The 24,082-nt window shown below is 50.6% G+C and overlaps 1 protein-coding gene across 2 annotated transcripts in view; it reads left to right on the forward strand.

Annotated features, from left to right (window-relative positions):
* The window catches only part of TTLL9 (tubulin tyrosine ligase like 9), a 47,039-nt gene extending 23,177 nt beyond the window's left edge, over positions 1–23,862 (forward strand). The window contains exons 6-15 of one of the 2 annotated variants that reach the window (XM_046678222.1): positions 4,503–4,571; positions 5,242–5,316; positions 6,415–6,505; positions 7,933–7,973; positions 8,801–8,888; positions 14,753–14,811; positions 15,906–16,102; positions 17,665–17,778; positions 18,996–19,120; positions 23,359–23,862. In XM_046678222.1, coding sequence (XP_046534178.1) covers positions 4,503–4,571; positions 5,242–5,316; positions 6,415–6,505; positions 7,933–7,973; positions 8,801–8,888; positions 14,753–14,811; positions 15,906–16,102; positions 17,665–17,778; positions 18,996–19,120; positions 23,359–23,435 — 936 coding nt within the window. In that variant the 3' untranslated portion in view covers positions 23,436–23,862. The remainder of the gene's footprint in view (positions 1–4,502; positions 4,572–5,241; positions 5,317–6,414; positions 6,506–7,932; positions 7,974–8,800; positions 8,889–14,752; positions 14,812–15,905; positions 16,103–17,664; positions 17,779–18,995; positions 19,121–23,358) is intronic. The other variant, XM_046678223.1, reaches the window with a different exon arrangement.
* The last annotated feature ends 220 nt before the right edge of the window (positions 23,863–24,082 follow it).

The following is a 24,082-nucleotide window of genomic DNA, read 5'->3' on the forward strand; positions in this document are numbered from 1 at the left end:
AGAGGCGTCCCCTGTCTCCCAGGAGTGGGCCAGCCTTCACGACCCTGCAGTCCTCGGTCATTGGCCTGGAGCCGCCCCAGCGAGCCAGCGAGGCCCGCCCGGCGAGCACAGCCTGCATCTCAGCGGCCGCGCCTGGCGCTCCCAGCCATGGCTCTCCCGCCGTCGGAGGCCTTCGAGGGCCTTCTCCCGGCTGCCACACAAACTATTAAAACAGTCTTCATGCTGTAGAAATGTAAGCGTTTTTCATTAACAATTAAAGAGAGGCTACAGCAGGCCCAACGGTTACCGTAATTTCAAAGTCATCATGAGCATAAACAGTATTTTGAGGTATCTGTAACAATCGTAATGCGATAGAAAAAGAACTGATTTCTTTTGAGAGCTACATCTTTGGTGTGGCTGGTAGTCTAGGATTTGTTGCTGCGTTCGTAACAGGAGGCAGTGTGAAAATCTGGTTGGGGGGTGGTTAATGAAAATAAAGATGAGAAATTTTTTCTCATTCAAGTTTACAGACCCCAGAGAATTTCCTTTAATGGTGCAAGGTCGACTCCAGGGATGGTTTATTGGGCCGCTGAACGTCATCATCAATTCCCAACCCAGTGGGCTGGCTGCTCCTCTCGGTCACAAAACGGCTGCCGCAGGTGTAGCTTCACCTCCTCACCCCTCCACCTGCCCCCTGGCCTTGTGTCCCATTTGAAGAAGACACAGCTTCCCAGAAGTGCCTGTAGCAGACTTCCGCTGGCAGCCTGCTGTTCCATCCCTGAACCGATCACCTGGCAGGGAGAGGCATGGGACCACCACGGGGGCTCCGACCTCCCCGGAGAGAAGGGCCACGGGGAAGAGGAGATCTGAGTGGGATTCTCTTGGCAGGGAAAAAAGGGAAGGGCTGCTGGGGAGACCACCAGCCACATCTGCAAGGCTGCGAGTGGCCACACGTGGTGCAAAATCAAAGCGTGGTTCATTCTAATATTCATTCACATTGTTTTCTAATCAATAATGTATCTTTTTATAAAAATAATATAAAAATGTTTTCCTCCCAAATTATCAAGTAAAGGTCATACTCCCGGAAGTCACACCATGTTGATCACGTGATTTTGTGTTCTCCCCGGCACTTTGCAGGAGGTGCGCGAGCGCCAGGCTTGTGAAGCACAGATTTAACTGTCCTGAATTTGTCACCTACTGGCTGGGTAACCTTAAGCAGAGTGCTCGCCTCTCTGTTCCTTGGTTTCCTTGGCGGCAAAATGGGGATAATATTAATGCCTATATATAGGAGTTTTAAAGAAAACTTTAATGAGGTAGTGTGTGTAAATCCTTGTGCCTGGCACATACAGAACATCTGAGAAGACTTAGCTGCTGGTGGTGCCATTGTTATGAAGCATTTTCCTAAAGTTGGTGTTCTGGTTCCATTGCTGCACCCCAAAACTCCATGGCTTGAAACGACAGCCGTGTCCTATTTAGCTCGTGGGCCTCCAGTTTGGGGAACACTTGACAGGGATGGCTCGTCGCTGCTCCAGCTTCCACTGAGGCAGCTTCCCTGAGGGCAGGAAGGTCTGCTTCCACGCTGGCTCACTCACTCAGCTGGCAAGTTGGTGCCGGCTGCCGGCTGGGAGCTCAGCCAGAGTTGAGGGCTGGAAGGCTCAGTGGCCCTCCCTGTGGCTTCTCCATGTGACCTGAGCTTCCTCGCAGCGCGGGGGCTGGGTCCCAAGGGTGCCCATCCCCAAAGAGAAAGCTGCGTGGAAGCTGTATTGACTTTTATGACCCAGCATTGGAATGCACACAACGTCACTTCTGCCATGCACGATTGTTCGAGACAGTCCTAAAGGCTCGCCCAGATTCAAGAGGAGGGGACATTGACTTTACCGCTTGATGGAGGTCAGGGGTAGCAAGGTTCTGCAAAACATATGGGACTGGAAATATTGTTGTGACTGCTTTTGGAAACTACAATCTGCTGGAGCTAGCTATTAGGTGATTTCCAGTCTTAACAACCCTGATAGATGATGATGCAGGAAGTTTATTTTCCACTGTAGGATTATTCCCTTAGGAGGGCATCTCCTGGAACAGGCATGTCAGTTACCAACAATGCTTTAAGCAGCAAAGGCATTTCATTATCTCATATAACAAGAAAGCTGGGGGCAGGAAGTTCCAGGTTTGGGAATGTGCTCAATGATGCCCTTAAAAGCCCTGCTCCTTCTCTTTGTCCACTCTGCATCCTCAGTGTGTTGGCTTTCTGTCATCAGGCTTGTCACCTCATCCATGTGACATGGCTGCTGTATTTGCAGGCATCACCTCCTCAGTCTGTGACATTCAAAGAAGGAAGGAAAGGGGCCAGGCATTTCTTTCTTTCTCTCTCTCTCTGTCTTTCTCTCTCTCTCACTCCCATCCCAATATTTTTAACAGAGAGGAAATCTTTCTCAGAAGCCTTGAAGCTCCAAGCCGATCTCGCCTTAGGTCTCATTGGCCAAAACTGGTCACATGGTTTCCACTAGCTGCAAGGGAGGCTGGGAAAACAAGAATATGGTCTGTCAAGCCTCAAGGGGGACGGCTGTAGGGGAGGCAGCCAACAGGAGTGGGAGTGGGGGCCGGGCTTCCTACATCATAACGTGTGAACCTCAAAAAAACTTTTTAATTGAAGTTTAATAAAACAGAATGTGCCTAGATTATAGGAGTACAGCTTGATAAAATTTTACAAGTGAACACGCTCGAGTAACCAGCACCTAGGCCATAAACTGAACATTACCAGCTCTTCAACAGCTCCCCTCAGACCCTTTTCCACTTTCCCCAAGTCACTAACAGCATAGGTTCATTTGCCTGCTTTTGTGCTTTCAATAATTGGAATCATATAGTATGGCTACGTTGTATCTGGTTTCTGTCCCTCAATGTTATTTTCATGCACTTCATCCGTACTGATGTGGGTAATTGTTAATGATCCTTGTTGTATACTATTCCTTGAGTGGGTGTTTATCCCTTTGGGAGTTTCGAGGTTGGAGCTATGATGATTTGGGCTGCCATGGACGTTCCTGTACATGTCCATGGGTGCCCATATGCACGTGTTTCTGTCGTGTAGGTACCTAGGAGAGGAACTGCGGGGTCATAGGGGGTGCCTAGTGCAGCTTTAGTGGATGCTGCCAGTTTCCAAACAGTGGACACTCCCACCAGCAGTCGTGAGAGTTCCAGTTTCTCCACGTCCTCATCAACACTTGACATTGTCTGTCTTTAATTTTAGCCGTTCTCAGGGAGTGTGTGGTGGTATCCTTTAGGGGTTTTCATTTGCATTTCCCTGAAGACTAATGAAGCTGAGTGTCTTTTCGTTGTTGACGTTCGGTGATCTTTCATGAAGACTTTGCATGGCTGTGAATGGCTGGAAGCCCTTGGAGCACACTGATTAGTTGCTTTCCAAAATACTGTGCCCATGTGACTGTCCCCGAGCCATTTTCTGAGAACACATAGCCCTGAACCAGGGTGCACAGTACTGCAGGCAGAGCAGGGCTGGGTGTCAGCTTCCACTGCCCCCACACCTGGGAGCCCTTCATGCAGTGGACAACCTGTAGAGCCGGGCCTGACAGCTCTGCCCGCCCCTACACTGTACAGAGAGCCGCACGTTGACGAGCTGGGCCGTGCTCAGAGGAGAACAGAGGGAAATGAGACTTCGCACTCGCTGGGGGCCTTTATGCTGGAGAAAAGATGACTCAGGGAGACCTGCTCAGAGGCTGCAGATAATCAAAGGGCTGATCTGCCCCAATAATCAGATTTGTTCTAGGAAGCCCTAGAGGCCAGAACCAGGCTGGCAAATTTTAGCTCAATACGGTTTAGGCTGTGAAAGCTCCATGAGATCTGGGTTACTGCTATAGCATAATGCCCAGCACACAGTAGACACCTAATATATACCTGTTGGATGACTGCTTACTAGAGCTATCCTGCAACAAAATGGGCTGTCGGGAGGTGGGGGAGGGTGGTAAGCTCCCTGGCGCTGTGGGTGTGCAAGGCCAGGCAGGTGACATCGTAGAGGAATGTCACAGGAGGGAGTAATGCCTTTGGTGCCGACTGCTCTGCATGATATTAAAAATTCCCCAGCCCCTAGACTCTGGGAAGCTATGAATTATCCATGCTGGGATTCAGCGAAGGCAGAGTGAGTTCAGTGTTAGCCGAAGCAAAACCTAATTAGGAAGGCAAATTGATTTCCAAAAAAAGAATTGGATGATATGTTCCCAGGACTCTTGGAAATGGTTTTTTAATTGTCTGCTCTTTTGTATTATGCATGCAACTGCGTGCCTTTGAGAGCTAGGTCGGTCTTGCACTTTCCTCCCCGCTTCCCTGCCTCCCCTGGCCTTAGCACCTTCACTGTCCCAGCCCCTGCAGGGGGCGGGAGGGGCCATTCCTCTGGGGAAGGCTGGGGGCCGTGGGGAAGATGGAGACAGAAGTGCTGGGGAGGGGCCTGGGCGCAGGGGCCAACAAGGAAGCACACAGAGCTGAGAGCCCACCTTTCTTCACCAACCTCACCCCCCCAGGTGGCCCGGTCACAGGGGAAGGGCATCTTCCTCTTCCGGAGGCTGAAGGACATCATGGACTGGAGGAAGGTGAGCTTGCCTCTCCCCCTTCCTCCCCAAACCCTCCTCTGCTCTTTCTGGGACGAGGGGCCCTTTCTTCCTGCCCTCAAAGCTCAGAGGGCTGGTAGAAGAGCTCTGTCCACAGGCCTGCCCATGGGAATGGGCTCTCTGGAGCCAGATTGCCTGGGTTCAAATCCTGACCTTGCCACTTAATAGCTGTGGGACCTGGGGCAAGTTACTTTACCTCTCTGTGCCCACGTAACTGGGGGATAGTAATAATACCTGCTGAGGATGCAAGGAATTAATATGCCCAAAAGCTGAGAACAGTGTGTTCTTTGCCTGGGCCTCCTGCTCACCTGGCTGGGAATAGTTTAGCTAACTAACTCTTCCTCAAGGTCCTAGACTGAGCCTAAGTTGGCTCCCTTCCTCCCCTCCACCCCATCCTCGTCGCAGGATGCGGTGCAGTAGAAACCCTGGTTCCAGTCCTGCCTCTACCATTCAGCAGCTGTGTGGTCTTGGGAAAATTGCTCAACCCCTCAGAACCTTAGAGATGATAATGGTGCAGGGAGGGTGAGAGTTGTGGGATGACCAAACTCCCTCATGACCAGCACCTCCTGCAGCAGCAGGCTCACAGCAGGCGCTCAATAAATGCGTTTCCCCCCTCCGCTGTGTGTCTCGGATTCTCCCATGAAACCATCAGGGCAACGCCAGGAAGAAGCTCACCAGCCTGGAGGCCCAGCCAGCCCGGAGCACTGCCAACCCCTCTGGCAGCCATGTGAGTCTAAGTGGGGGGTCCCTGAAGGGGAGGCCTGGCTGCCTCTGTCCTGAAGCAGCATGGGGGGCGGGGGTGATGAGAGGTGTAGAAAATCCTGCCCTTGGGGCCAGAAGCCCCAAGTTCCAGTGTCCCTGCCACTGGGCTGTCATGTGACCTCAAATGTGTGACACCTGACTTTGGGCCTCAGTTTCCTCGCAAGGTCGCTGTGAAGGGGACAGTGGGTGGGGAAGGGTGTGCAAGCAGGTGGGAGAGAGCGCTGCTTCTTCCTGAGCTGCGCTGGCTGGGAAGGAACTAGCAGGAGAGAAGGGAGCGGAATGTCCTCGGGGGCTTGTGTGTGCTCTTGGCAGCTCTGACCCACGGAAGCTTCCACAGGGATGGAAACAGTGCATACCGTGCTCTCCACCCTGGTGACCGCCAGCCACGGGTTGATACTGAGCACTTGAAATGCAGCTAGTGCGACCCAAAGACTGGATTTTTTATTTCCTTTTTTATTGTAATATACATATAAACTTTGCCATTTGAACCATTTTTGAGTGCAGAGTTCAGTGGCGTTGTGCAACCATCGCCGCCATCCATCTCCAGGACTTTTTCAGCTTCCTCAGTGCCTGGCAACCACCATTCTACTTTCTGTCTCTGTGGATGTGGTACTCCAGGTACCTGACATAAGTGGGATCATGCAATATGCGTCCTTTTGCGTCTGGCTAATTTCAATTAGCATTATGTCTACAAGGTTCATTCACGTTGTAGCATGTAATTTCACTTAGTTAATCAATTTCACTGTGACTATATGGAGCCACATGTGGCCAGCGGCTGCCCTATTGGGCAGTGCGGGTCTGGAGGTTAAATGCCCAGGCTCTGGGCCTAGCCTGTGTAGGTCCACTTCCCAGCTGCATCACTGACCAGCTGTGTGGCCTTGGGCAAGTCACTCCCCCTATCTGTGCTTCAGTTTCTCATCTGTAAAATGGGGATAACACTAGTACTTCCCTGATGCAGTTGACTTAAGGATCAAGTGACATACCCCAAGTAGAGTGCCTAACACAGTGCCTAGTACACAGGAAATGCTCCATAAATGTTAGTATTGCTTATTGTTACAACTAGGACGCAAGAAGTTCTGACGACCAGAAAGAGGACATTCCCGTGGAGAACTATGTAGCTCAGCGATATATCGAAAATCCCTACCTGATAGGAGGTGAGATGGCCGTCTCTGCTCCCTGCCCTTCCGCTGACCCATTAGTCAAACAGTCAGTCAACAAGGCTTGACTAGCGGCCTCACGTGGGCTCAACCTGACAGCAGGCATGAAGGGATGCAGAGGGAGGTCCACCCTGCACTCTCCCACCTCCTAGCCATTGTCTATGCAGTTCCCTCCGCCTGCATGTCCTTTCCCACTCCCTTCTGGTTCACTAAAATTCTCCTCATTCTTCAAGAAGCAACTCATTCGTGAGTTTATTCAACAAATATTTATAGGAGCCACTCAGTACCAGCCACTGTCCGGGGTGCTGCCTGCCCTGCTCTCATGGAGCTTACGCCCCAGATGGGCAGACAGCAATAAATCAGAAACAAATGAATAAGATAGGTCCACACGGTGGTGGGCGTCATGAAGTAAATCGAGCAAGGGCATCATTGAATAGTGTTGATGCCACTTGGCTCTTTCCACCCTCGGGCAATGTCCTTCCCCAGGGGGCAGTCCTTGGGTCTCTTCTCCTCCCCTCCCTCCCTCCCCCCTGACCCCATCCTGTCTCGTGGCTTTAAACACCACCTGGATGCCAGTGACCCCCAGCTTTCTGTCTCCAGCCGAGACCTTACCCCCACATCCCAGACCCTGATGTCCCACAGCCTGTGACCTCCCCTTTTGGGCATCTCCCAGCAACTCAAACCCAACATGACTAAAATCCATCCCTCGTCCTCCCCCCACCATGTGGCGCATTCCCCAGCCCTCCGCATCCAGGGATGTAGCTCTCCACCGCCTGGTTGCTAAGCCAGAAGTCAGAGAGGGTGCTGGGTGCATCTCTCTCTTCCCCTCCCACATCCGGCTCTTCATCAAGCTCCCACACAGCTCTCCGATCTGTCTGGCCAGCGCTCTCACCTCCATCCCAGTCCTGGCCACTGTCCTCTCCCACCTGGACACCTGGGCTGGCCTCCTCACTGGTGCCTGGCTGCTGCTCTGGTCCCCTTCGCTCCACTCCAACACAGCAGCCCAAGGGATCCATGACCCTCAGTGGCTTCCCATGGCTGCTAACACCAACTCTCAAAATTGCACATGCCCTGGCCCCTGCTGACCTCGCTGACCGCCTTCCACTCTGCCCCTGGACGAAGCTCTTCACCTCCTCCGGGCCTCCGCTCATTCGGTTGCTCCCGCCTGAGGGTCCCGCCCCCCCGGGCTAGGTGGGCACCTTCTCCTCCTTCGGGTCCCCACTGCTCCGTGAGGCCTTCCTTGACCACCATGTCTCCAGCCTTTCCCAACATCGACCCTCCCCCCAGTTATCCTCCCCTTGTACCTCGTATGGTTTTACTGGGATTCCTGTCTGTCTGTCCACTGCTGGACGCCCAAACCTAGCACGGTGCCCAGTGATCCCTTGATATTTGTTACAGAAATTAATTCTTTCCTTGCCTGACAGGCCGCAAGTTTGACCTGCGTGTCTACGTGCTGGTGATGTCAGTGAGTGACTAAGCCAGGGACCCTCCTGTCTTAGTGGTGGGTGGGGGGCTGCTGGCCTGGGGGGCAGGGGCAGAAGTCATTCTGGGGACCTCTGAGTGAGCTCGACTGGTTTTACCCGCCCCGGGGGGACATCTGAGGGTGGGCCAGGGGCAGGTAGATGGACCCAAGCTTTGCTGTCTCAGAGCCCAGCTGCCCCCCCTACCTGTTCTTTATTCCCCCAGTCACCCACGGTAAGCACAGCTCGCATTTATTGACCACCTACTAAGTACCAGGCCCTGGTATGCAGCAGGTCCTATCTCCTCGGCCCTCCTGCTAACTGGGCAAGTAGGTTCTATCATTCTCATCTTACAGATGAGGAAACAGATGCAGAGGAGTTGAGTGACTTGCCCAAGGCCACACAGCTGGTGAACAGAGCTGGGATTCAAAGCCAGACAGCCTAGCCCCAGAGCCTCTCTCTTAAACAAGTTGTTGCTTTACTCCCTCCACCCATTCATTCACTCATTCATTCAACAAACATTTAAACCTTCATGGTGTGCTACTCTACGGTGGGCACAAGGAGATAGGGTGTCCGAGACAGGCTCACTGGCTTATGGGGAATATGGACACACCCTGAGCCCGGGGGTGACGCACATTGCTGTAGAGCAGAGAAGAGCCCCATTCCTTTTGTTCCCTTCTGCATCTCCCCGCCCCCACCCCCAGGGAAGGAGGGGGCAGAATCGAAGGAGGCTGATGTTTGAGCAAGCTCTTCCTGCAGAAGCCAGCAGGCTTGGGGGTGCTTGTATTTATTCCCCTCCCTCTTCTCTCCTCGGTTCCCACCTGCTCCACAGTACATCCCGCTGCGGACCTGGCTGTACCGGGATGGCTTCGCCCGGTTCTCCAACACGCGCTTCACACTCAGCAGCATTGATGACCAGTGTATCCTGGGACCCCCGCCTGACCGTACCCCGCGCGCCCTGCCCCTCCCGTCCTCTGGCTGGTCCGGAGAGAACTCGTCCATTCCACACATTTGGCTGGGGGCTTGCTGAGGATCATGCTCTGGTCTGGGCACAGGGGGTACAGCAGTGAGCAAGACGGGCCTGGGCCCTTCTCTCCAGGAGCTTAGAGTCTTGAGGGGGCGGGCGATCCCCCAGGATCCGAGGGAAGCAGCCCCAGTCTGTTCAGAGCAGCCCATCCCGACTGCTCTGCCTGATGATCACACTGTTGGTGTGCCTAACATTCACACTGACTCATATTAGGACCCAACGTTGACAGTGATTCACGGGTATTGGATCTAACACTCACATTGATCCGTATTCTAGGATCGGATGGTTTGAGCCCCTCAGGAGAGCAGTTGCATCCTTTTATGTGCCTGTGCTCCAGCGCCTAGTCATTGGCTCATTCTCTCAAATACGATGCCATTTTCACCTGTCAAATTGGCAGGGACCAAAAATTTGATGACTCACTGTGTTGGCGAGGCGGGGCGAATGCATATGTTGCTGGTGGGAGTGTAAATTGGCACAACATCTTGGGAGGCAATCTGGCAAATGTCTATCAAAGACTGACGCACAGACTCTGACCCAGCAGTTCTCCTTTGGGAAGCTTATCCTACAGATACACGCACAAGGCAGGGAAAGAGAGGTTTACAGATTCTTCTCTGCACAGCCCTGTTTGTGAGAGCCGAAAACTAGGAGACAACTAAACGCATGGCTCATTTACGCAATGGAGTGCTATGTAGCTGTAAAAAGGAATGGCGGAAGTGCCTTATGTGCAGATAGGAAACAATCTCCAAGATGCACTGTTAATTGGGGAAAAAAAAGTGTAGAACTCTGTGAAAAGTATGCTCCCATTTATATAAAAATTATATCTCTATATAATCATGCATCACTCAATGACAGGGATACATTCTGAGGAAAGTGTCATTAGGCGATTTCGTCATTGTGCGAACATCATGGAGTGCACTTACACAAACCTAGATGGTGTAGCCCACTACACACATAGGCCATATGGTACTAATCTTTTTTTTTTTTTAGAAGATTGGCACCTGAGCTAACATCTGTTGCCAATCTTTTTCTTTTTTTTTTCTTCTTCTCCCCAAAGCCCCCCAGTACATAGTTGTACATTCTAGTTGTGTGTGCTTCTGGTTGTGCTGTGTGGTACTAATCTTACGGGACCATCATCCTATACGTGGGCTGTGGTGACCGAAACATCGTTATGCCACGCATGATTGTATATGTTTTTATCTGTGCGTAGACATCTCTGGAAGGATGTACAAGAAACTGGAAACAGCGGTTGCTTTTGGGAGCGGAAATGGGTGGGTGGGGCAGGGCTGGGAAGGAGGTAGTTCCTTTTATACATTTCTGTACCTTTTGACTTTTGAAACGTGGGTGTATTATCTGGTTAAACTATAAACATCAAAAAACAGTTTTAAAGGTTTTTAGACCTGAGTGTCAGAGGAAAAGGGGTAGACAATCCAGAAATATTTAGGAGATAAATCGGCAGGACTCGACCACCTGCGTGTGGGAGAGATGGAAATGCAGGGCGACGCTGCCAAGCCGCTGGCCCTGGTGACCCAGCCGATGCTTTTAGCCGCCTCACCTCTCTCTGCCTTCATTTCAGCGTTCCGTTGAGTGTCCGTCCGAGGTAACGCATTTGCCTCATGATGGGTAATGAGTGTAGGCCCTCCTACTCGGGAAATTTTGTGCAGTTTGTTTTTTTCTATTTTGCCAACTACAGCATTTCTAGTATGTTTGTTTTATTTTGTAATTCTAACAAGCATTTATCATATACAAGTCATCAAATTTATTTTAGTTTCGTTGTTTTGCCACCTCGTTTTTCACTAAAATTAAACAATAGATGGAAAGCACTTAGAACAGGGCCTGGCCCAGTGGGACGCCTCAGGACACGTTAGTGGTCCCCTCTCCCCCATTTAAAGCTGTTTGCACATCTCCTGCCCTTGTGGGGCCTTATTAAACACTCCAGCTCTCTCCCAGGGCTAGTTTCTATTGAATGAGGCTTTGCTATTTTCACAATGAGTGAATACACGTAATTTTCCACCCTTCTTTTCATTGTTTTTAAATTTTTAATATTGAAATATTTAAAATATATAGAAAACTGCAGAAAAGACTACAACAAAAACCCATGCATCTACTGTCCAGATTTAACAGATACTAATATTTTGCCATATTTGCTTCAGATATTACACACCAACTTTTAAAATAATAAAGCAAATTTGGCTCACAAAATAAGACATTTTTAACCTAAATTTAAATATATATGCGTGTGTATATATATACAGTTTACACACAATTATTAAAATATATGTTCATATATATATGTATATATACACACACACACTCACAGAAAATTCAAAAATATCCACCTCAGGGCTGGCCCTGTGGCTGAGTGGTTCAGTTTCCAGGAATGGACCTACACCACTCATCTGTCAGTGGCCATGCTGTGGCAGTGGCTCACATGTTAAAAAGAAAAAGAGGAAGATTGGGAATGGCTGTTAGCTCAGGCAAATCTTCCTCAGCAAAAAAAGAAAAAAAAGAACAAAACCCAAAAACATTAGCCTATCATATTTGCTACAAATCTTTTCTCTAGTCATATTTGCCTTTCATTTTTGCCTTGATATCTGATTCTTTTTACTTTTACATAGTTGACTCTGTCCACTGATTTCCTCTGTGATTTGTATTGTCATTTCTAAGCTAAGAAAATTCTGTTTGCCTGGAATATTTCATGACGAATCAGTTCCACTTCTCTATGGATTGATCTGAATTGCTTGTTTACTCTTTGCCACCAGGCTCTTTGTTCCATTAGAACCTGATTTCAAGTCCGTCTGTGGAGAGGGAGGATGGAGTTCAGCCGACCGTCCCCCACTCTCCTCTTTTAGCCCCTGCTTCTGCCCCGAAACTAGGGCACGCCCCAGTTTCTCCTCCTCACAGGCAGGAGCAGGGTGTGGAGGAGTGTGAAGTGCTGGCAACAATGCTTCCTCCATCACACGCGGTGAGTTCCCCTGAGTCAGTAACCTGCTCTGCCTGAACATCCTCTCTTCCTGTCTATTTTATGACAACTTCATTGAGATATATTCACATACCACACAATTCACCCGTTAAAGCACACAACCCAATGGTTTTCATTGTGTTCACACAACCATCACCACAATCAGTTTGAGAACATGTTCATCATCCCCCAAAAGAAACCCCATACTCATGAGCCTTCAGTTCCCATTTCCCTCCAGCCCCCCTCCCAGCCCTGTGCAACCACTTTCCGTCTTTATATATTTGCCTGTTCCAGACATTTCATATAAGTGCATTCATACAATATATGGTCTTTTGTGCCTGACTTCTTTCACTTGGCATAATGTTTTCAAGAGTCATCCATGTTGTAGCAGGCATCAATACCTCCTTCCTTTTTATTGCCAAATAAGATTCTGTTGTATGGATAGAGCACATTTTATTTATCCATTCATGGGTTGATGGTTGTTTCCACCTTTTGGCTATTATGCATAATGCTGCTATGAATATTCATGTACAAGTTTTTGTGTGGACACATGTTTTCATCTCTCTTGGGTGTATGCTAGGAGTGGAATTGCTGGTCACATGCTAATTCTATGTTTAATGTTTTGAGGAGCTGCTCGGCTGTTTTCCAAAGCACTGCATCATTTTACGTTCCCACCGGCATGGTCTGAGGGTTCCAATCGCTCCACATGCTCGTCAACACTTGTTATTATCTGTCCTTTTTATTAAAGCCACCGTAGTGGGTGTGAGCTAGAGCAGTTGATTAGCATTTCCCTGATGACTAATGGTGTTAAGAACCTTTTCTTGTGCTCCTTGACCATTCACAAATCTTCAGAGAAACGTCTTCTCAAAGCCTTTCCCCATTGTTTAATTGGGTTATTTGTCTTCTTTATTATTGAGCTGTAAGAGTTCTTTATGTATTTTTAATACTACTCCCTCTTAGATACATGATTTACAAATGTTTTCTCTCATTCTATGAGTTGTCCTTTTTTTTTTTTTTTGGCTTAAAAACCAGAAATTTATTTCTCACAGTTCTGGTCCATTTTTTTTAAGGACTTAATCTTTGAAGAGCAGTTTTAGTTTCACAGCAAAATTGAGAGGACGGTACAGAGATTTCCCACATGCCGTCTGCCCTGGCACATGCATCGCCTCCCCCATTAGCAACATCAGTCACCAGAGTTGGACATTTCTTACAACTGATGGACCTACATTGACACACCATTATCACCCAGGGTCCGTAGTTTACATTAGGATCGTACACTCCATGGGTTTGGACAAATGTATGCGTCATTATTGTACCATACACAGTGTTTCCACTGCCCTAAAGCTCCTCTGCGCCCTGTTTTCCCTTTCTCGATAATGTGCTTTGAATCACAAAAGTTTTTAATTTTGATGAAGTCCAGTTTATTTATTTTTTCTGTTGCCACTTGTGTTTTTGGTGTCGCATCTAAGAAGCTCTGCCTGACCCAACGTCACAACCACTTATTCCCAGATTTTATCCTAAGAGCTTTATAGTTTTAGCTCTTATGTTTAGATCCGTGGTTCCTGTGAGTTGACTTTCGTCCGTGGTAAGAGGGAGGGCCCGACTTCCCCCTTCTGCCCGTGGGTCCCGGCCGTCCCCGCCCCGTTTGTTGAAAGGCTGCTCTTCTCCCACTGAACTGCCTTGACACCCTTTTGAAAATTGATGGACCCTAAACCTTAGGGCCCTCTTCCTATCTAATGCTTTGTCACGTGCTTATTCTTTTGAAATTAAGGCAGAAAAACTCTCAGGCAAAAGTGAAAAGTCTTTGAAAAGCTCTAAAGAAGACATTCTAGGGAAACGATGAGAAAGAGGATGCCACCTCCTCTCGAGAGGCTGAAGCCCCTGCCCTGTCCCATAGACCACGGACACGGAGAAGCGTGCGTTGTAGGGGAATTGGACCTGGGTCAGGGACCGAGAGCCGCTACTTCCCCATCTGGGAACTGGCCCAATGAGTCCCGGGGAAAGTTACGTCTTACGGGCATTTCACGAGATGTGGGGGATCCATCCTACCTAGCTTGTGGGGGAGGATGCGGAGGAAGGGGCAGTCAGAGTGGCTGTCGCTCAACCTCTCTGAGCCTCCAAGTTCTCATCCGTGAGACGGGAAAGTTTGGGGAACAAATGCGATGACGTGTGTGAACGTGCTCTGTAAGCTGCAGTGTTGCCGATGTTACTGCTGGTGACGATGATGATATTACGGAAAGGCAGACTCTCAGGATTGGGACTTCAAAGGCCATCTTGTCCCCACCCCAATGCTGGATCACTTGTCCAGTATTCTTACAAAGTGGCCACCCCGCCTGAACCCCTCTGGTGGCAGAGAGCTCCGAATGTCCTGAGATGGCTCTTCTGTATCTGGTCTCTCTACTTGTTAGGAAGGGTTCCCTCTTCTGGAGTTGAAAAATCGTAATATAATAATATCAGCGATGCCGGGCACTATCAGAGGCGCTTCTTCACAGTGTCTGATCTGATCTTTCAAATAACCACGAGGTCAGTATTTTACTGTGCGCCTCCATTTAATAGGTGGGGAAACAGGCTCAGAGAGGTTAAGTGACTTGCTCAGGGGCCCACAGCCAGTAAAGATAGATGCGGGCAAGATTCAAACCCAGGCGCACCTGACCCGAAAGCCCACGCACGTGACCTCTGGGCTCTTTTGTGCCTTTCCCCATCAATTCCCAAGCAAGGGTCTCAGTTAAATCCCTGAGGGCTCCCTGGAGCAGGGCTCGCTCTTGTCCACACTTGCCCTTGACCACCATCTCTGCCAGATGTTCACCTCACCAATGTGGCCGTGCAAAAGACGTCTCCCGACTACCACCCAAAGAAGGTGAGGAAGCCGGGCCTCTGCCCCCGCTGCCGCCTCTGGGGCCAGGTGGGAGGGCGGGGGGCTGGGGTGGGGAGCACTGAGGGCCCCAGAATGGGCCCGTCTTAGGTTCATAGTTCACCAGCAAAGTCAGACTCACCCTTCCCGTGTGCACGGCCTAGGGCAAGAGGATGAGTGGAGGCCCAGGCATCACGTGTCTCAAAATTTAAAAGTTACAAATCAAATCAACACACCCTTGAACAAAATGTGTTCTCTCCTCTTACCTTGACAGATGTGCTTGTCTATCCGCTTTCTATCATCTATCTATCTATCATCATCATCTATCATCTATCAATCACCATCATCTGTCTATCATCTATCTATCTATCTATCATCATCATCTGTCTATCATCTATCTATCTATCATTATGTCTGTCATCTATCTCTGTCTATCTAGCTTTCATTTCTATCTAATAACCTGCAAGGCCAGGATCAAAGGAAGAACTCTGAGACTTCTCCGAGTTAAGAGCCAGGACAGAGGGGCACAGGGAGAGCTGGCGCCTGGCTCACACCTGCTCCCTTCTTTCCCGTCCCGCAGGCTCCGTCCCACACGGGCATGGGGCTCAGTGCTCTATAGATAGTACCTCATTTATTCCTCCTAACAACCCTATAGGCACAAGGGTCATTTTATAGACGGGCAAACTGAGGCACAGAAAAAGAAAGTGTGCCCAAGTAGGAAGTGCCACCTCCCTAAACAGCAACCTGTTGGTCACCCTTCGGGTGCACACGTGGCCAGTGCAGTCGTCCTCAGGCAGGCAGGTAGGCCCAGGGAAGAGGCCTGTGCAGGGCATTTGGGCAGGGACTTCTGGGGTCGTGGGTACCCAGGCTGTGCTCTAGAAAGAGAGGCACAGGCTCTGGGTGGGCCCATCCCCTTGGGCATGCAGGATCTCTGCCCCATGAGGAGGGACACACTCGGGGTTCCCCTAGTCACAGGACTCAGGGTGGGCCCCTCTTGTCCGAGCCTAAGGGTCATGCTGCTTGTGGTTGTTTGAGGGTCCTGGCAGGCCCGTTCTGGTTAACTGAGGCTCCCTCTCCCAACCCGGGTGCACGGGGCCCAGGGCTGCAAGTGGATGCTGCAGCGCTTCCGACAGTACCTGGCGTCAAAGCACGGGCCTGAGGCGGTGGAGACGCTATTCAGTGACATGGACAACATCTTCATCAGGAGCCTGCAGAGCGTGCAGAAGGTGATCATCAGCGACAAGCACTGCTTCGAGCTGTACGGCTACGACATCCTCATAGATCAGGACCTCAAGCCGTAAGTGGTGGGCTCGGGCCAGACAGCCAGGGGGTCGTTCACACGCTCTGCACCCGGACCGCCAGGCTTCAGATCAGCTCTGCTGCTTCCTCGTTGGGCACACTTTCTTTTTTCTGTGCCTCAGTTTGCCCATCTGTGAAATGGTCGTTGTGCCTGTAGTATTGTTATGAGGAATAAATGAAGTGCTGTCTATCGAGCACTGAGCCCCATGCCTGGCACTAAGAGAACTTTCCTGAACATCTGCTGAGTCAGGGCCCCTCCCCTACCATCAGATGAGAAACTTCCCCTCTGTGAGCCCTGGTGCTTTGAGGATGTGCATGCCACATCAGGGAATATTGTTACTTGGCGATCCTGCCAAGAATTGGGTGCCCTCCCACAGTGCCTGTGGAGGAGCTTGTGTTGAAGAGTAGAACACGCCTGAGCCGGCAGGGACCACGGGGATGGCCCTTGCGCGATACAGCAGGACACAAAGCCTGGTGAGCTTGTTCCAGGAGCTCGGGTCATGCCGTGAGTCAAGGGCAGAGCCAGGCCCAAGTTCCTGGGCTGAGCTGCTCCGTGCCAGCACTGCGGCTCCTGGACCCAACCCCTCCCCAGGGCCGCTGCCTGGTGTGGAGCGGCTGTCTGAGCCAGGCGTGGGGGCCCTGGAGCAAGACCTAAGTCGGGCCGGGCTTCAAGAGAAACAGGGTTCCAGCCCCAGCGAGTGTCCTTTGTCTCCTGCAAGATGTGGCCAGGGCATTAGAGTGAATAGTGATGGGGGAGCAAAGTTGCGAGGAGGCAGCAGAGAGTGGAAAGGGGGCTCCATCTCCCACCCGTGAGCCCTCCCCTCTCTGTGCTTCGGGTTCCCGTCTGTAAAATGACAGGGTTGTACGTAGCAAGAGCTTGCAAGCTGGAGGCCCATGGGCTGCTTTTGGCCTCCAGAAACTTCGAGTTTGACTGTCAGAATGTCATTTTGTTTGTTTGCTTTCAATTTAAATTCATTGACAATCTCCAAATATTGGAAGAAAAATTGGGAGATTTTGCGTTTGCATGAAAATCTGGATTTTTGGCTTTTCTGGAAAACTTGGAAGATCTCAAAATTCTGGGTTCACACCCCCACAGGGCAGCACGCTCCTGGAGCTGGCCGTAGCCACCCCTTTAGCCATGGAAGGCTCTTTCCAGTTCACCGCAGTCTCCACCCCTCCCTACTACTCCCCACGCTGACCCGGCAGGTCGGGTACCACCTATAGGCAAACTTTCACCAGGAAAGGGAAGTTTTCCTGCTCTCAGAGCTCTACTGGAAGAAGGAAAAGCAGTAACAGCACGAGGGCCCCGGCATCCTTCTAAACACTCCAGCTTGCCTCCTAAGTTACCACCTGACCCCTGTGGGGATTTCAAGTTTGCGACAATTGTTTTCAAAAAGTTTTAGCCGCTGCAACCTTTCTTTTAATGGAAAAATGGAGAGAGCGACCCGAGTTGAATTGAGGGTGGGGCCCAGGCTCCCCATCCAGCTTCTCAGTGAAATCCCAGGGTCTCCGGGGACCAGGTGACCCTGAGGCTCTCCATGCCCCTCCCGCCCTCCCCAGGTGGCTCCTGGAGGTCAATGCGTCCCCATCGCTGACAGCCAGCAGCCAGGAGGACTACGAGCTCAAGACCTGCCTCCTGGAAGACACCCTGCACGTTGTGGACATGGAGGCCAGGTGAGGGAGGCGACCTCGCTCATGCACGCCTGTGCATGGCGACCGGGGCTCCCGACAAGGAAGACAGGGGGCTCAGAACAACCTTGGGACTTGAGTGGCCCTCAGAGACAGCTCTGGCCTGTCTGCTATCTTATAGATGGAGAAATTGAGATGTCCACACAGAGTTGCATCCTGGTCCGAGGACTCAGCCCTTTCAGAGCAGAGCAGGGTCAACTACAGCTTTCTGAGATCTGGTCCAGCAGGATTTCCTCTGTACTTCCTGACTGTAGGACCCTGGACCGGTCACTCCACCTCTCTAGAGCTGTTTCCTCATCTGTAAAAGGGGAAACATCCTGTCTACCTCTCAGGATTGTTAGATTAATTTACCAAGATAATGTGAAGAGCCTTGCTTGCAGAAAGTGTTCAATAACAGACTATATATTATTATAGCAATGTGTGTGTAATGGAAAAATCCAGGGTCTGACTTCAGGAATGGCTGAATCTAGGTGCTCAGTCGGTGTTAGATGGTCTATCTTCTCTCTCTCTCTCCCTCCCCCTCTTTCCTTCTCTCTCCTCTCCTCTGCATTAGCTTTTTCCCAATTACTCCAGCACAAGTTTGAAGGCTGACTCTCATGGGTCATTGATGGGGATTGGGTCACTGGCCCATTCCTGAAACAATCCTTATGACTTGATCAACCAGGCTGAGGTTTTGTGCCCACCTTCCAGGGGTGAGGTCAACCCCACCTGAGCCATGTGGGTGAGAGACGGAGAAGTGGTTCTTGAAGGAAAAACCAAGGTACACTTAGGCTGAAAGAAGGTGAAATGCTGCAGGAGGCAGAAACCTCAGATGGCTACTATATCCACCATCATTTATTCATTCAACAAACATTTGATCCCCTACTGTGTGCTAGGCCTGTGCCACACACCGGGGACACAGTACAGAACATGACACATCTAGTCCCTGCCTTCATGGAGTTTATGGTCTGGGGAGGACAACAGCAGACTTTAAACCAGAAAGCACAACTAGGTGCATGTGTGGGTACCTGGGGACAAAACAGGGGACGACCCTTCTGAGGCCTGTGTGGGCACCTGGGAAAGGGGAGTGACTGGATGGACAGAAGAAGGAATTCTGACAGGGTGGGCACCACTGGGTGCGGGGGTGGAGCAGGGACCTGGCTCGGGTCTTAGGGCCCCACCAGGTGCACCCTCGTTAACCGTTCGTTTCTCCTGCCGTCCAGGCTCACAGGGAGGGAGAAGCGAGTCGGAGGCTTTGACCTCATGTGGAATGACGGCCCTGTCAGCAGAGAGGAGGGGCCTCCTGACCTGTCTGGGATGGGGAACTTTGTGACCAACACGCACCTTGGTATGTGGGCCAGGTGGGGAGTGGGCACTGGGGATGTGTCATGGGAGGTGCCAGGAAGTCTAGAAGGCAGCTTGGCACAATGGTTAGACTGTTTTAATTTGATCTAAAATTTACCAGCTGTGTGACCTTGGGCAAGGGACTGAACCTCTCTGTTCCTCATCTGTAAAACAGAGGTTAAATAGTTCCTATCCTCAATATCTGCCCAGAACACTGCCTGGCACATAGTGAGGGGGACTATTAATCTGCCAGGAGGTGGATTTCAAAGGCTTAGGTGGAAAACAAACAAAAAAACACGCGATATGCTGTTAAGAGAAATTAAAGCCTTCAGGGCTTGACTTTAAACTTGGTTTTTAAAAAGTGAAAAATTTCCCTGATTATCAAAATTGTTCACACTCATTACAGAATATTTGAAAACTAAAGCAGGAAATAAAAAACCATCCAGACGCAACCATCTTTAACAATCTGGCGTATTTGCTTCCAGTTTTTCAAAAATGCATACATTCCTACTTTTTCTTCTAGAAAATTGGCATGGCGCTGGGGTTTAGAGTCCCACTTTTCCACATCGCGTTTTTCATGTCATTCAACAATATTAATAAAAGCCTCTGTTTTGGAAACACTTTTTGGCCAGGTCCAAACTGAGTACACGGTCTCATTTCCTCTTTAGGCTGCTCTCCTACCAGCATGCAGACGAGGAAATGGCCTGCATGTGTTGACGTACCTTGCTGGAGGGCTCGGTTATAAATGGCGCGCTCCCCTTATAACCTCAGCTCCAATCTGACTTCAAACGGAAAGCTTGACTGCTAGACTCCCCTGCCCCTTAGCGCAGTGAACAACAAAATTACCATATGGCTGTAAGATGTTCCAGCTTGTGGATGTGCCAAAATTTACTAAGCCGCTTTCTTATAATCGGGCATTTGGCACAATTCCACTTTTCTACTTTTATAAATAATGCTGTGACGAACATCCTCCTAGATAAAGCTCAGCTGGAATTCTGGCTATGTCTTTAGGACAGGTCCTAGAAGTCGAATTACTGGGTCAAAGGGACAGACTTGTTACAGCCAAATTGTTTTCTAGAAAGATTATATGAATTTGCCAATTGTGAATTTATTTTTTTTTAAAAATTGCCAACTCGACAGGTAAAAAGTACTGACTTGTTTTCTGTGCATTCCATTGATTACTGGTGAGGTTTCAGAGTTTTTAATTTGCGTTTCTTCTTCTGTAAGCTGTCCAGACTCTTTATCTATTTTTCAATGGGTTCCTTACAGTTTTCTAAATTTATAAAGGCCTTGGATACTAATGTGTTAAGGATATTACCCCTGTGTCAGACATTGTAACTATTTTCCTGAGTTTGTCACTTGCTGTTTAAATTTTGTTTGTGGCACCTTTTTTCCTTTTCCTGATGAAAAGAAGTTCTAAATCATTGTTAGGGTTTAGGATGATTTAGGATTGGATTTGGCGGCAAGCAACTAAAAGGACAACAAATAGTTACCCAGACAGGGCCTGACTTGTCCTGAGCCACAGGGGGTCTGGGGGTGGGCTGCACAGGACTGACACATGGCTGCACGATGCCCCGAAGGACCAGCTCTTTCCTCTTTCTGCTTTGCTACACTCAGCAGGTTGTCTTGGTGCTCATGCTTATTGCCTCATGGTTGCAAGATGGCTGCTCCAACTCCAGACACTGTGTCCTTGCCCCAGGCAGGAAGAAGCAGGAAGGCCCAAGGGCCAAGGCCTTTCCTTCAAGCTTTGACTCTTTGTTCCAAAAGGGAAGCCCTCCCAGGGACCTCTGCTCACATCTTATTGGCCACAACTGGGTCATGTGGTCACCCCAGCCGCAAGGAAGCCTATGATGTCAAGTAGTTTGCCTTGAGGAAGGCAAAGGAGAGGGGGTCTGTGAATGGCTTTTCCACAGCAGATCCCTAGCGTCTGCCATGTGGCGTTGTTGGATGACTATATAGCTTTCAAGCTGTGCATACAATCGCCTGGAAATCTTGTTAAAACGCAGACTGTGATTCAGCAGGTCTGGGATGGGGTCTGAGACTCTGCAGTGCTAACCAGCTCCCACGGGATGCTCTGCGGGTTAACTACTGCTCTGTGGCAAACCCTCCCCAACCCAGCGACTTAAAACAACTCTCTCATTCGCTCATGATTCTTCAGGTGTTGCTCATTGGGCTGCAGGCCCCTGGCAGATTACCGTGACATGATAGCCTAGGACGACGGCCTCTCTCACACGTGTGGTTGACACCGGCTGCCGGCGGGGCCTCTCTTCCCAGGTGGCCACTTGTCCTCCAGTAGCCCAGCCCTGGCTCCTTCCCATGGTTGACTCAGGGCTCCAAGAAGGCAAGAGAAGACACAGCGAAGCCGCATGCGGCCTAGGCTCAGAAGACCCCCAGTGTCATTCTGCCACAATCCATCAGTCAAAGCTAGCCCAGCCCAGATGCACGAGGCCAGGAAACAGACGCCACCTCTTGATGTCAGGAGCAGCAAAGCCACCTTGCAGAGAGGTGTGCATACAGGCATGGGAGGAATTGTTGCAGCCGTCTTTGCTAACAGCCCACCTCAGAGATCAATGCTGCTGGTTTCTGGACCCAATCTGAGTAGCAAAGAGGCAGAACTGTGGGTCTCCAGCTTGGCTGCATGTTGGAATCACACGGGAGCTTTAGAAAATACTGATGCCTGGGGAAGATAAAGACACAGGTCGGGGGCGGGCCCGGTGGCGCAGCGGTTAAGTTCACATGTTCCGCTTCTCGGCGGCCCAGGGCTCGCTGGTTCGGATCCCGGGTGCAGACATGGCAACGCTTGGCAAAAGCCATGCTGTGGTAGGCATCCACGTGCAAAGTAGAGGAAGATGGGCGTGGATGTTAGCTCAGGGCCAGATTTCCTCAGAAAAAGAGGAGGATTGGCAGTAGTTAGCTCCGGGCTAATCTTCCTCAAAAAAAAAAAAAAAAAAGATACAGTTGGTCTGGATGTCAGTACTTTTAAAAGCTTGCAGATGACTCTAAAACGTAGACTAGGTTGAGAGCCACTGCTTTATAAGTTTCTAGAATGATCCCCAAGTCTCCAGTCAAGTGTCTGGGTGGATGGTGAATACAACAGGAGCTGGTTGGGGCAGGAAGAGTATTGATGAAATGAATTAGGAATGTGCTGAGGGATCTCCTGGTGAAAAAGATCAACAGATAACTCGGAGATGAGCCTAGAACTCCGAGAAGAGGTTTGCATTGGCTGTGAAGATTTGGGAGTGATGAAAGAGCCAATTACAGTTAAAGCTAGCATCCCATGAAACTCACTTGGAAAAACCCTGGGGATGAATATGGTGGGCTCTCAGCTCAGTGAAACCGTGATGAGCGGTGCATGCAGCAGAGGCAAGGACAGGGCTTTGGGGTGCTGAGAAAGATGGCAGACACCTCCAGGTCAGGAGTTGTGGCCATGGAGATTCAGTCATTCGACCACTGTGTCATCAATGTCCCTGGCACAAGAGGCAATGCCCATGGAGTTGCCTCGAGAATCAGATCTGAGAGCTGACAGGAAGTGGGTGACACCGTGAACGTGCTGGGAGAGGAGAGGTCTCAGCGGGGACTGCCCTGGGACACACTTCCATCAGAGTAGGGCCAATTGTGGGGAAGAGTCCTCTCTTAATTGATGGCGCCTGGTGCAGGGGGTGGGTAAGGGAAGAAAGCTAACATCTAACCTATGCGGTACCAGGCACTGTGCTGGCTTTGAATGCATTTCCCTGAGCAAAGCCAGGAGGAAAGGCAGTGTGGGGTAGAGGTTAGGAGCTTGGCCTCTGGACCTAGATAGCCTGGGTTCAAGTCTCAGTTCTGCTCCTTAGTGTGTGATTTGGAGCAAATCATTTAACCTCTCTGAGCCTCCGTTTTCTCTTCTACACATCATTCCTGGGAGGGCTCAACAGTTAATTCACGTCAGCACCTGAAGCAGTCGCTGGCTTGAGCTAAGTCCCCAGTGAACATTACCTTTTCTGACGACCCCTACATTCACCCCGTAACGCACATGCCCTGGCTCACAGATGAGATGACTGACAGACAGGTAAATGACCCGCTGGAGGGCCACGGGATTCAGGAGTGGAGCCAGGATGCAAACCACAGGCTGTCTGTGGTTGCGTGGCTCCTGCTGCCCCCCTCTTCCCACCAGATAGTGGGGACACAGGCCCCTCCACTCCCCCCTGACCCCTCTACCAAGGACAGGCCATCCCAGAGTGTCCCAACACTTCACTTGCCTTGCAGGCTGCGTCAACGACCGGAAAAAACAGCTGAGGCAGCTGTTCCGCTCCCTTCAAGGCCAGAAGAAAGCTTCCAGCTAATCCTCAGCCACCGGGAGGAGAGCGACCCCGGGAAGTGCCACCCCAGTCCTCTCTCCGCTCCACATTTCCAGCATGGCAGCACCTCAGAGCATTCGCCTTCCTCCCTCGGCCTGGCAGCAGCTTTGCTGGCTCAGCGGCAGGCTGCTTGCCAATCGTTCCAGGCCCCTTGGATGCACACCCTCCCACCTGCCACCGGCGGGCATCTCTGCACCGGGAGACAGCCAATCCCCAGGACTGCATGGGCTCTAACCTTCACAGACTTGGCAATCAGGCCCAACGAGGCCAAAGGCATCAAGTTCTGCTACCCCAGAGAGAGCACATCTAATAAACGAGCACAGGCCTTACTCGGAGTCACTGGGCACCAGGCCTGGCATGGCGGCTGTCAGCTGCAGCCAAGTCTTCCTGGCTTTGACCTTTGATGTCTCTCAGGAGGTCAGTGCTGAAAGGGTCTTCAGGAGCACGGTTTGGGGGCAGGGGGTGAGGGGCGGACTTAAGCTGTGCTTGCAAAGCAGCACGATTAGACTGTACTTATTAGGGGTCTGGGGAAGGGCTGAGTGAGCCCTAAGTATATCTTCCCCTCCTTGCAAAACCCTGACCTTGCATGTCAAGAGAACTCAGGATCTCTGACCATCTGAAAAGCAGTGGGC

The sequence above is a fragment of the Equus quagga genome, chromosome 12 (assembly GCF_021613505.1).
Source record: "Equus quagga isolate Etosha38 chromosome 12, UCLA_HA_Equagga_1.0, whole genome shotgun sequence".
Lineage (NCBI taxonomy): Eukaryota > Metazoa > Chordata > Mammalia > Perissodactyla > Equidae > Equus > Equus quagga.